This window comes from Gigantopelta aegis, chromosome 6 (genome assembly GCF_016097555.1).
Source record: "Gigantopelta aegis isolate Gae_Host chromosome 6, Gae_host_genome, whole genome shotgun sequence".
Taxonomy (NCBI): Eukaryota; Metazoa; Mollusca; class Gastropoda; order Neomphalida; family Peltospiridae; genus Gigantopelta; species Gigantopelta aegis.
The window spans coordinates 83381254-83394456 of NC_054704.1; the positions used below are offsets into that span (position 1 = coordinate 83381254).

The following is a 13203-nucleotide window of genomic DNA, read 5'->3' on the forward strand; positions in this document are numbered from 1 at the left end:
TTGAGTGAAAATGGTTTTATTTACAAATATATACATCTTTTTTTATTAATTACTAGTACTATGACCCATGAGCTATGATATAGGTTAAGCCACTGAGTATTACCGTTTGTTACAATAACAGCATAAAATATTTCACAAATTAAGCACTAAAAAGATCTTTACCTAGCATAAAATATTATACAAGACTTCCCCCTTCATACAATATTAAAACTAAGTTAAAAACAAGCATAGCATCAAATAGTAAAATGCTTTCTTTTTGTTCTCCAAAGCCTAAATAAAACTGGTGCATGCACACCAGGGGCCTAATTCAGAACGGTCTCTTTTGCTCTGTTAGACAACAAAGCATTCTCTTTGCAAGTATTTTAGCATTGCACTGTGAGATCGCAAAGTTGCGAGAGTATACTAATTAGACCCCAGGGTTCTAGTTCACAAAATGCTTGCAACTTTTCAATCTCGCAATGCAATGTAAAAAGATAATGCAAGGATGATGCAAAATTGCTTAAGAAACGTTTGACCCATATTTCCGAAGCTACATTATCTTAGTGCTACGATATTGTAAAACCATATTAGGCTATGGAGTGTGCTGTAGAGATGTCTTGTACGATGATTTTACGATATTATAGTGCTAACACAGCTTGGAAAATCTGTAGCCTGATCGGAAATATTTATACTATAAATTTGACTTTCATAAATATTTTCTGATGATTTGTTTTTCCAAGTTGGTACGGTTAAATCACATGACAGAATCTCTAACATTGTATCACATATGCACATTAATCAACCAACTCTTTTTTTTTCTTCTACATACCATGGATAGAAATTACAATATGTTAAACATTTGTGGGAAAAAAAATACATATGAAAATTGCAAAATAATATGATTGTGAAATCACTTTCCCACAAGATGAAATCCCTTCAGTAGTCTTGTCAGTGATGTCAGTTGATCCAAACTTTGCATAATCATTCAGACCAATTAGCATCGAAACATCGAAAAGCATGCGAATACAATGGCTATTCATCAGTGAGGTGGTATTAAGGATTTAAAAAAAAAAATTGGCTTGACTTAACTAATGCAAATTTATTTCCTTTGAAATCACCGATTTAAAGAGCCAATCACAAAGTATTTGTGAATGAAAATATTTTCCCCTACGGTTTGGAACATGATGGTTACCTTGAATAACCACCACCTGTCCCTCAAGGGCATATCAAGATTGTCCATTGTGCTAACAAAGGTAGGTACTATGTCCGTATACAAATGTCACTTGCACATAATATAAGCTAAACTTTGTTAATCTCTTAGTTGGCCTGTAGACACTTGTAGGCCTTTTTATTGCATCATAATCACACAACACTAAAAATGGAAGTAGCAAAAACATCACTATTTTACAAATAAAGGCCAATTTTAAGTAATGAAAACATAAAGAAGGCTAGTCAGTTTGTTATGTCAACACTAGTAAATGCAATTAACTGGTATAAAGCCCTTAGAAGAATGGTCAGAACCCCCATCCACTCCCCCCCCCCCCCCTCAAAAACCCCTTCACTCTCCTGTTTGTTAGCATGTTGTGTATACATACAATCGGTCTTCTACATGCAAGCCAGAGTCTCCTTAATAACGTCACACGCATGCAGTTTTTAAGTATTGTTATGACATTAAAGTCTCTAGACATAAAAGCATTGATGAAAGTGGGTTATGAAAAAACAATCCAAAAATGTCAACATCAATGGTCGAGTACAGAGACTTGTCCTTGGGTTATGGTTGCACTATGGTACAAACTGGCAACACCCATTCAGAATGTGTGCAAGGCACTAGCCGAATCAACATCTTTAATTTTGGATGGAGAATGTGGAAAACTTTGAATAAATCATGAACAACCTGGAAACACTGCATAAATGATAAAAAATCAGGAATTCTGGATAAATCAGGAAAACTTTGATGTCTGTTAACAAATTTCGAGTCCACTGTTTTATAAACACAGGGGCTGTAACAGATCAGGTTATATTAAGAATCACCTCACATCGAAAGCAATCAAGTTATTGTGTATTTCAGTCCTATCACTGTAGTATATGGTGCAAGAGGCATATTTACAATCTGAGCTTTTAAAATACTGCCAAAATTATTATCACACAATCTCTGAGCCAATTCCTCAGGACTCACACTGGAACAAATTTTAGTTTAGCTAATTTTTCAGATTTGTAGTGCATTTCCTTGAAAACTATTCAAATGTGTTTAATTTAAGGAATATTTTGTTAGCCAAAAGTCAAATGTAGCCAGTGTGTATCAAAATTAGCTATAGACTAATCTGGCAATGGACAAGGTGAGCTCCGATTCCTATACCACTGAGCAGTTTAGTATGCGACATGGTCAATATGCATAGATTAGTGTGATCTGTCTGGTATGTCTGTTCTAATAATGCATCAGCAGTTCCGTTCTTGAAGCGGTCCACCACACGCAATGATCTGTGTGCTGTCTGTGACCAGGGATGATCTTTTGTTCGTTTTCCTCAGGATGTGCTGTCCAAACTGGAAAATACAAAAACAAACAAATAATCCTGACCCATGTTTTGTATACAAAAACTTGCAACTTGAATGTTTTTAAAACCTCATAAAAGTTGGCTAAAACAAGTTTATTAATCAAACTCAAATATAATAGTAAAAAAAAGTATTGCAATTTGTATGCATATTTATGTCAATATTCCAGATGTCTGGAAACTAAAAAATAGTAGTCTACCTTTCCTGTGATAAAATTCATAGATGTTCACTTTTCAAAAACTTTATAAACAAACAAAAGATAATTACATTTTATGTATTCATTTCCCAACCTTAAAAACATTCTTTAAAACAAATGATAATATAATGCAGTAGTAGGTAAAGTACAAAAATGGCATAATTTAAATTTAAAATTACACCAAAACTAGCTAGCCCTGACAATGTTATTGATCTAATTAAAACAGCTGGTATTTGTGACAGAAACTGATAATCAATGATGAAATTCTGATTCTCAACCCTAATTAAAACAGCTGGTATTTGTGACGGAAACTGATAACCAATGATGAAATTCTGATTCTCAACCCTAATTAAAACAGCTGGTATTTGTGACGGAAACTGATAACCAATGATGAAATTCTGATTCTCAACCCTAATTAAAACAGCTGGTATTTGTGACGGAAACTGATAACCAATGATGAAATTCTGATTCTCAACCCTAATTAAGACAGCTGGTATTTGTGCCGGAAACTGATAACCAATGATGAAATTCTGATTCTCAACCCTAATTAAGACAGCTGATATTTGTGCCAGAAACTGATAACCAATGATGAAATTCTGATTCTCAACCCTAATTAAGACAGCTGGTATTTGTGCCGGAAACTCACCGGTCTGACAGGACTGTGTTCCGGGGAACTGAACGAGCTGTCGTGGTTCTCCTTGTTACGGTCCGGACTGAACAGATGTCTGTGAGCAAACTTCTTCTTCAGAGCTTGAGCAATAATGGAGGCTGGGTCGTTGTTCTCAATGGCTGGTTTCTGTCGAAAAGGTGTCCCTCCAGGTGACCTAAACATTTTTTTAAAATATAAATAATTAAAAAACCCACAAAAAACCCCAACAATATAGATATTTTTAAATATCAAACATATGAGAGATAAAGACATCCGACTGGCTACTCCATGGTGATGACTTGCATGACAAAGCACACCCTCCAATGAAATTAGCAACACGTAACCTGTTTTCACTGTAACATATAAGTTAACTATGCAGCTGTAGTTGAAAAAGAAGGATACATTTATTTTAACCTTTATTTTCGAGGATATATATGCAAAACCAGAATACTATACTCATGTCTATTAGATGCCATTTATTTTAACATTTTCAAATAAGTCTAAAAACAAATGGTATTTAACAGCTACTCATGTAGTTTTCTAAATTTATTCCATTAATAAATGAAATGTATTGGCAAAAAAGATGATGTTACAAAAAGAATCTACTGTAATTTATGTACAATAAACCTTCATAGTGACTATTTTGGTCTACACTGGTGATATTCCAGTTAATTAGTTCGTCAAGTACTGCTTGCTTTATTCATTTGACAAATTATTTACAAAGTTGTATGACTGAGTACAACAGACTTAAATACAGAGTTACTTCCCTTCTAGTCTTGTGGCTATTTAAAAAGGTTAATATATGAACAAAAATTGTTCATTCAATGTGTTTGGCAGGAAGTAACAAATCAAGTACCCCAAAGCACATTTTAATTAAACATTAACTGGTCACTGAATATGATTGTGTGATACTGTACCTAGTCTATATGATTGTGTGATACTGTACCTAGTCTATATGATCGTGTGATACTGTACCTAGTCTATATGATTGTGTGATACTGTACCTAGTCTATATGATCGTGTGATACTGTACCTAGTCTATATGATCGTGTGATACTGTACCTAGTCTATATGATCGTGTGATACTGTACCTAGTCTATATGATCGTGTGATACTGTACCTAGTCTATATGATCGTGTGATACTGTACCTAGTCTATATGATCGTGTGATACTGTACCTAGTCTATATGATTGTGTGATACTGTACCTAGTCTATATGATTGTGTGATACTGTACCTAGTCTATATGATTGTGTGATACTGTACCTCTGAACTGATTCTCAAACTAGTCTATGTGATATATGATAGCGTGAGAGCAGGGAACATTTTGTTTTCAAAATCTTGATTAGTGAATCGTGACGTGATACTGAACAAAATGTTCCTTGGGTAGAGTACCTCTGAACTGATTCTCAAACTAGTCTATATAATTGTGAAATAGCGTACCTCTGAACCGATTCTTAAACTAGTCTATATGATATATGATTGTGTGATAGCGTACCTCTTAACTGATTCTTAAACTGGTCTATATGATATATGATTGTGTGATACCGTACCTCTGAACTGATTCTCAAACTAGTCTATATGATTGTGTGATAGCGTACCTCTGATTCTCAAACTAGTCTATATAATATATGATTGTGTGATAGCGTACCTCTTAACTGATTCTCAAAACTAGTCTATATGATATATGATTGTGTGATAGCGTAGCTCTTAACTGATTCTCAAAACTAGTCTATATGATGTGTGATAGCGTACCTCTTAACTGATTCTCAAACTAGTCTATATGATTGTGTGATAGCGTACCTCTTAACCGATTCTTAAACTGGTCTATATGATATATGATTGTGTGATAGCGTACCTCTGAACCGATTCTTAAACTAGTCTATATGATATATGATTGTGTGATAGCATACCTCTTAACTGATTCTCAAACTAGTCTATATGATATATGATTGTGTGATAGCGTACCTCTTAACTGATTCTCAAACTAGTCTATATGATATATGATTGTGTGATAGCGTACCTCTGATTCTCAAACTAGTCTATATAATATATGATTGTGTGATAGCGTACCTCTTAACTAATTCTCAAAACTAGTCTATATGATATATGATTGTGTGATAGCGTACCTCTGATTCTCAAACTGGTCTATATGATATATGATTGTGTGATAGCGTACCTCTTAACTGATTCTCAAAACTTGTCTATATGATATATGATTGTGTGATAGCGTACCTCTTAACTGATTCTCAAAACTTGTCTATATGATATATGATAGCATACCTCTGAACGGATTCTCAAAACTAGTCTGTAAGATTGCGTGATAGCGTACCTCTTAACTGATTCTTAAACTGGTCTATATGATATATGATTGTGTGATAGCGTACCTCTGAACTGATTCTCAAACTAGTCTATATGATTGTGTGATAGCGTACCTCTGAACCGATTCTTAAACTGGTCTATATGATATATGATTGTGTGATAGCGTACCTCTTAACTGATTCTCAAAACTTGTCTATATGATATATGATTGTGTGATAGCGTACCTCTTAACTGATTCTCAAAACTTGTCTATATGATATATGATTGTGTGATAGCATACCTCTGAACGGATTCTCAAAACTAGTCTGTAAGATTGCGTGATAGCGTACCTCTTAACTGATTCTTAAACTGGTCTATATGATATATGATTGTGTGATAGCGTACCTCTGAACTGATTCTCAAACTAGTCTATATGATTGTGTGATAGCGTACCTCTGAACCGATTCTTAAACTGGTCTATATGATATATGATTGTGTGATAGCGTACCTCTTAACTGATTCTCAAACTAGTCTATATGATATATGATTGTGTGATAGCGTACCTCTTAACTGATTCTCAAAACTAGTCTATATGATATATGATTGTGTGATAGCGTACCTCTTAACTGATTCTCAAAACTAGTCTATATGATATATGATTGTGTGATAGCGTACCTCTTAACTGATTCTCAAACTAGTCTATATGATATATGATTGTGTGATAGCGTACCTCTTAACTGATTCTGAAAACTAGTCTATATGATATATGATTGTGTGATAGCGTACCTCTTAACTGATTCTCAAAACTTGTCTATATGATATATGATTGTGTGATAGCGTACCTCTTAATGGATTCTCAAAACTAGTCTGTAAGATTGCGTGATACAGTACCTCTTAACTGATTTCAGTTTGACGTTGGTGAGACCTTTCAAGATTTGAGACATGTCCGGAACACCGGTGTAAGCGGGAAGAGGATTGGAATTCTTCTCACTGGTAGACAGATGGTCTTTACCCTGAAATTAAAAGTTTGTTTTTGTTTAACAACACCACCAGAACACAATGATTAAAGAGACTGTCCTGAATTTGCTGCTATTGTATTACATTTCCGACCCACAGAGCATTTCCAGGGCTCGAACTTAAGGGCGGCAACATATGAATTGCCATCGGTTGGGGGCGTCACTGATGGCACTTTTGTGCCGCCGGATAAATATTACTGCCGTCAGTAAAGCTCTTCACCGACGACAAAATGTATAAACATGTATGAACATTATCTGTCAGTATTTAACACGGAAGTTTGAATCCTTGTGGGAGTTAATGGGCGTTTAGTTAGTACCACGCGATGGAACAATATTTAGTCATGCGCGTACCCTGTGTTGTATAACATACGTTCTCACTGCATTTTGCCTCCTCACTTTCGTGTTATTCCGCCCCTTTTCATGTTAGGCAGCCCCATTTGTTTTTCTGCGCCACTCTTTATTTTTCGACATCCTATTATAATTTAGATCACCAGTAGATCTAACAGCCTTGCATGGAACCTCATGTCCGGGTGACATTTCATCTATAAATAACAATTTAAATATCTACCAATTGCACTTCGCCTTTTATAGCATTATTCGGGAGCATACAAATTCTAAAAATATCGGGCGAGACTATTTATGCAATAGGCTAACTTGTTGGTCCATTTCAACATTAAAAAAAACAGAGGGAAACGTGCAGTAATAAACTCTGGATTGTATACTAGTATAAACAGATTTTATGGCTATACCATCACGTTTTTTCCCCCTGCCTTGATACAAATTTTATATAAAATGTTATATTGAAATTAGTTTCCGGCATACTTCGTAATTCATCCGAATCATTTTGTATACCCTCGGCATAATCCCGAATGTTTTCAAATCAATGGCATGATTTTGCAAGTAAGGTTTTGATTGGTCGAATGAAAGGTCAACTGGACATGAGCTCCAATGGGCTGCTGTTAGATCCACATGTAATAGTGGAGCTAATTTTAATTAGATTGTGGTATTTAGTATTTCAAGCAGATTTTACAGTTGAAAGCAAAAACTTTATCAAATACAATGTTTAAAATATTCTATGAATAGACATTTAGTAGGATTTTCAACAACAAAATTTCTGCAATGATAAAGATAATCTAAAAACATTACAATGTACTGACATTTTAAATAGGGGGGGGGGGAGGGGGGGGGGAATAATTATCAACCAAATTTCGTTTTCAAACCCTTGGGCAAGACACTATATCCCCTCAATGAATGATTGCGAGGGGATAATTATGTTTTAAATATCTCTAAAATGTTGAAACCTACCTTTTTGATCAAATCTGCCAGTGACATCCCTCCCATCTTCATGGCTTGTATTCCTGAAGGTACAGTTGGAGGAGGAGGTGGTGGTGGTGGTGGGGGAGGCACACAAGTTGGTGGTGGTGGTGGTGGTAGTGCAGCTGAGACAACTGGAGACATACTTTGGTGACAATCAGAATCCACTTAAAAAAACAAAGTCCACAATCATTAACAGCACTGAGAATTAAATATTCATAAAGTTAACCTATCTCATGTTGTTATTTCAGATCATATCCCACAAAATCCTAAAAAGCCTAAACACAAATGGATTCAGCAGGTCTGAAACGCCTGAACAGAAAATGGCTATGGTGCGGATGCTATTTTATTTGTCTGATTTACTACCAAGGTTATCTTTCTTGGGTAATACACTGTTTTACTGCCACAAAATAAATAATTAAAATGAAGTTAAAAATAAAGAAAGAGGTGGAAAAAAATATCAGTACTTTTAACAGATTCATTACTGATTTTTTCAAGCCAAAATTATAACATAAACAACTAAGATTCACTATTTTTTCCCAAAAGATCTCTACAACCCAAAACAAGCTCCAAGTGTACCTTTAACTGATTTGTTCACCACTTCCTGCGACATGACGAGCTGTGCGATCTGTCTCCTGAGTTCGGCCAGCTCGTCCTCCATGGCGGTGAGCTTCATCACAGTGGCCGGGTCCACGGACATGGTGGAGCACGAGGCCAGCGACAGGTTTATCGGAGTCGACGTCATCGTCTTCTTGTGAACGACAAAAGTCCCGTCATCAAGGTCCTCTCCGAGACACTGGCCTTCCAGACACGCTCGGTTCTCAGCTCTACAGTGAACAAGGAAGGAGTGATGAGAAAGAGAAAAAAGGAATGTTTGCTTAATAGCCCGACAGTGTTGACACGATTCGTAAAGGCACGATGACGCGATAGGAAGGAAATGTTTTTGATTTAACGACGCACTCAACACATTTTAATTACGGTTATATGGCGTCGGACCACACAGATATTAAGAGGAAACCCGCTGTCGCCAGACACGTTGGGAATCCAGTGGTAAAGTGTTTGCCAGATGCGTGATCAATCTAGGAGAGATCTCCCTTGGTGAACCCATTCCAGCCAGTGCTTCATAACTCAGGAGACAATATTTCAAAATCTTGCGTAACCGGAACACCCAGGTACCAATTCGTGACTTTAATAACAGAATATAATCAAACCTGCTCAAACAACCACCTATCTTAAGTGGCCACTTTTTCCACTGTTATTAATTCCATAAAAATTTCACTACCGAAATTAAGCACCTGCATGATCACATGTAATCCTCACCAGGGGCCAATTCCAGAAAAGATTGTACGTTTACGTCTGCAACTTGCAGTTATACTGGGCATACGTTTACATGTGTTTAGCATCTATTTAATGTAGAAAATTATATCATTATGAAAGATGGAACATTTTAAGGACAAAAGAAAACGAAATATGTGTACCTCTAACTTTATTTATTACGTTTACACGCAAAACTAGCCATACGATCTGTGAATTGGGGCTTGTACTAGTGTTGGGAATCAGTTTGAGTTTCATCATTGGTTATAATCGGTTTGCACCAGTGTTCAGTTATACAATCGGTTAGAATTATATAACAATAAGAAGGATTTTAATTATAAAGACAATGCACCTGGTAGAAACCTTACCTTTACCTTTAATAAAAAAAAATTCTAAATTCTTTATCTTTATGTGAAAACTAACCCCAACATATTTACATTGATTCCGTGATCTAAACTGGGGAAATTATTACACAGCCCATTATGGATTTTTCTAATCAACCATCACATTGGTAGTCGAACCAATCAATTTTTAATTATGATCGACCATTGGAACCTCACTAACCTGTAGTGTATCACGTTGTCACCGAGGTCCTCCTCTATCCAAACCAAGTCCTGATCATCTGACATTTCCGATGAAAGCGTTGACACCAGACTCTCCATGCTGCCATGGTGATGATTGCGATTGCCAAGTAGACGACTCTGCAGTTGAGAGAGAAAGAGACACTTACAAGGTAACACAAAAGCACACAGCTACTTTAATATTATATATACATTATCAGTGTTACATGTTGGTGGGGCTATAGCAGTTTATGATATATTTGTGTATAAGCTGACCGCACCTGTAATCGGATCCTCCTGGCAGGCCTTAGCGGGAGAACAGCTCCGATGTAGCGAACGAGACTCCAGCGGCTCTTCTGTCTTCTCATCCTCACTATTCTTAAAAATCGCGTCTCCTGTACAAAATGTAAAACAAATAATTAGAATACTTATACAAATTATAAAGTCAGAACTATCAGCTGTGAAATCAAAATATCAAGTGTGCACAACAATCGTAAGTTTATGCGGTAACTTTAACATGTAGCAGATTAAAAAGCATTCTGTACGGTTAGTAACTTAAAACAAGTATTCTCGACATGCATTTCAATGCCTGCAAGGATGTACGTTGCTTTAGGTGTGATGGGCAGTAGGATCAATTACAGTAGGACTGGGGTTTTCTCGTCCCAATCAGTGCCCCCAACCCCATGTAATTGACAAAAAACTGAAGTTGCCAACTATTTTCATACAAGTGGGCCATGATTAATACCTTAAAGTGGTATGTACTATGGAAAAAGTACATGTACATATTTAAAAAGATCCCTTGCTAATATTGGAAAAATGTAACAGATTTTATCCAGAGACTATGTGTCAGAATTATCAAATATCTGGCATCCAATAGCTCATCATTAATTATTCAATGTGCTCTTGTGTCATGCACATGTGCAGGAAATTGAGTGGGTGGGGTCGGTCTAGACTGTGGCAAGCAAAGTTTTATGGTAAGTGAGGTCGCGCACCTCTGGAAAAATAAATTTAAAAAAACTAAGAAATTTGCTTAGAATGGGGGGTGGGGTTAGATCCCCAAATCCCTTCCTTGCACATGCATCTGAGTGGCGTCTTTAAGCAAAACAAATTTTAACTGACTATGAAATTCTTGGAACACTTAAATTGCATATAATGTTCATTTGAAATCAAGGATTTTGTATTATATGAAAAAAAAAAAAATAATAATACAAAAAAAATAAAGATCAAACATAAAAGTAGCGTACAATAACATGAACGAATTCAGCCATGTCAATGCCCAAGTAATCCAGGACCAGCTGTAACACAGTGGTCATATCTTCAATCACGTCCATTTTGTGAGATCAAAACAGCATCACGACAAAAACAGCTACTTGATCAACCTACAAAGGAAAAACAAATGGTGTTAATCTCAAAATAAAATTTAAAACAGTCTGAATCGGACCTAGAAAGTATGTTGTGGTCAACCCGCCACAATTGCACTTTTATTATGTTTGAACAAAATAAACTTAAATTAATATATTAGATTTTACGGAACTGCATTGGTGCTTTGCCTGTGACAAAACATTACAGTAAAGTGAAAAAGAAAGAATGAAAAAAAAAGGAAGAAAGCACTACTTGTTAATAACTGTCCTGCTTCAGTCAGTCATATGACCAAGAAGTGGTACATTCCTATTTTTGCGTGGGCAATAAACTCTTGCTTCCCAGGATAGTGTCATACGTCTGGACCACTTCCAATCTATATTGTATACTAATTAAGGAAATAATTAAGGGGAGACTTGGCCAACCATTGAGGCCTGCTGACCAGCATTCTTGACGATAGCCCAAGTACTTTGCCATTTGAGAGATACTGTATACGCAAATATTTTCGAGGCTAAAATAATTCGCGATCAGGCTTTCATTTTACATTTTCGCAAGGAATTATTTTCGCGACTGTGTTCCCCGATAATAAAATAAAAATTACCCATATTTCATTTGCCAAAATGTTTTCAATGACGATTTCACGCACATACTTGGACATGTTCACTATGCTGTCAGCGAGACCATTACCATTACCAATATTTATTTACATGCTCATACACCACTCGAGTTTCGAGCATGTCCGTCCTGGGCTCGATCTCTGGATAGCCAGTGAGACGTCAATGTTGTATGTATATCTGATAAGACTATTGTCATGTTATCGATGAAACACGCACATGCAATACAGAACATTGAAAAACGCAAATATCATAAGAAATAACTTTTCATTATTGGTGATACTCACAAACTTCCATTTAAGGTCACAAAGAAAACAAACAAAACTGAGATTACGTAACAACAGACTTGCACCCAAATATGTGTTATTTGGATCAAATCCATGTGACCAGGCAGGTTTACAGAACCACATGACCGTGCGAACGACCTACTGCTTGATTCTGATATGGGTTAGGCATGTAGAGATAAGGAAAAAATATCCGCCCGGTACCCCCTTCCCCTAACCCTAACTCCAACCCTAACCCCAACCCTAACCCTAGCCCTAACCCCAACCCTAACTAAAAATAATAATGGAGGGGACCGGGCGGATATTATACCGATGGTTAGGATGGCTCTCTGCTCTCTAGCATATTCTTTGCAGAAGGGAACTGGCTTCAGTATTGTTTATATTAAGTGACCAGCAGTGGTGGACTTGTTATAACAGTATTAACACTGCCTGGACATTTTTTTTATGATTTTAATGTTTCGTGCGGTCCCAACAAGTGTCTTTAACAATAAATAGCAGTGTGGTTCAGACTATAGTGGAAGTCCTACCCCTTATATCCCCTACGTAACAATTGTCTCTACACTATATTCAAACAAGAAAACGTTTAATCTAAAACTAACACTAACAGTGATATTGTTACTTTAAATTTAACATAATTGTGTACGATCTGATCACGTGGTATTGGCGTGCACCATGTCGTTGCTTTACGTTATACACTAACGGCGCATAGCATCACATTTGTCAAAATCACGAAGTCGTAACAGATGATACAAACACTTTTAACCTACTGATTTTAATTACTTCTAAGAAAGTAAAACACTTCAACAACTGTCACGTTTTCCATTTTAAAAAGCCCTCTTCCCTTAACCAATCGTATACATTTTCAGTTTAAAAATCGAAATTGTGCGAGGAATGAAATGTGGAGGAAGGATTAACTAATGTATTAAAACCAATGGTTTATATTTGTATTACAAAATCAAAATGATTTGATGCATACAGATTAAAACAGAAAAATACAACAGACTGTGCAGTATATGCAGGACTGATACATTGCATAACAAACAGAAGACCAGAAGACACTTACAGTAG

General features: G+C 36.2%; 1 protein-coding gene across 2 annotated transcripts; it reads right to left on the reverse strand.

Annotated features, from left to right (window-relative positions):
• Window positions 1–13016, reverse strand: LOC121375425 (mitochondrial fission regulator 2-like). Of its 2 annotated transcripts, none has more exons than XM_041502871.1 (9): window positions 12903–13016; window positions 11123–11257; window positions 10160–10273; window positions 9883–10019; window positions 8584–8831; window positions 7996–8171; window positions 6566–6687; window positions 3372–3549; window positions 1–2520 (listed from the first exon to the last, which is right to left on the reverse strand). In XM_041502871.1, exons 2-9 carry the CDS (start codon window positions 11207–11209, stop codon window positions 2416–2418), a joined length of 1167 nt encoding a protein of 388 aa, XP_041358805.1. In that variant the 5' UTR covers window positions 11210–11257; window positions 12903–13016; the 3' UTR covers window positions 1–2415. The 2 variants fall into 2 exon arrangements, with proteins under 2 accessions (XP_041358805.1, XP_041358804.1); XM_041502870.1 differs by having other exon boundaries at window positions 12916–12988.
• Window positions 13017–13203: the final 187 nt, after the last annotated feature.

What these genes read in the sequence shown, in the direction of transcription:
- LOC121375425 (XM_041502871.1), bottom strand. Translation starts at nt 11,209, where the DNA reads ATGGACGTGATTGAAGATATGACCACTGTGTTACAGCTGGTCCTGGAT. An exon ending in CCAGGAGGATCCGATTACAG is followed by an intron (nt 10,020 to 10,159) that starts GTGCGGTCAGCT and finishes TCTCAACTGCAG; the next exon opens with AGTCGTCTACTTGGCAATCG. An exon ending in AACACAGTCCTGTCAGACCG is followed by an intron (nt 2,521 to 3,371) that starts GTGAGTTTCCGG and finishes TGTATTTTCCAG; the next exon opens with TTTGGACAGCACATCCTGAG.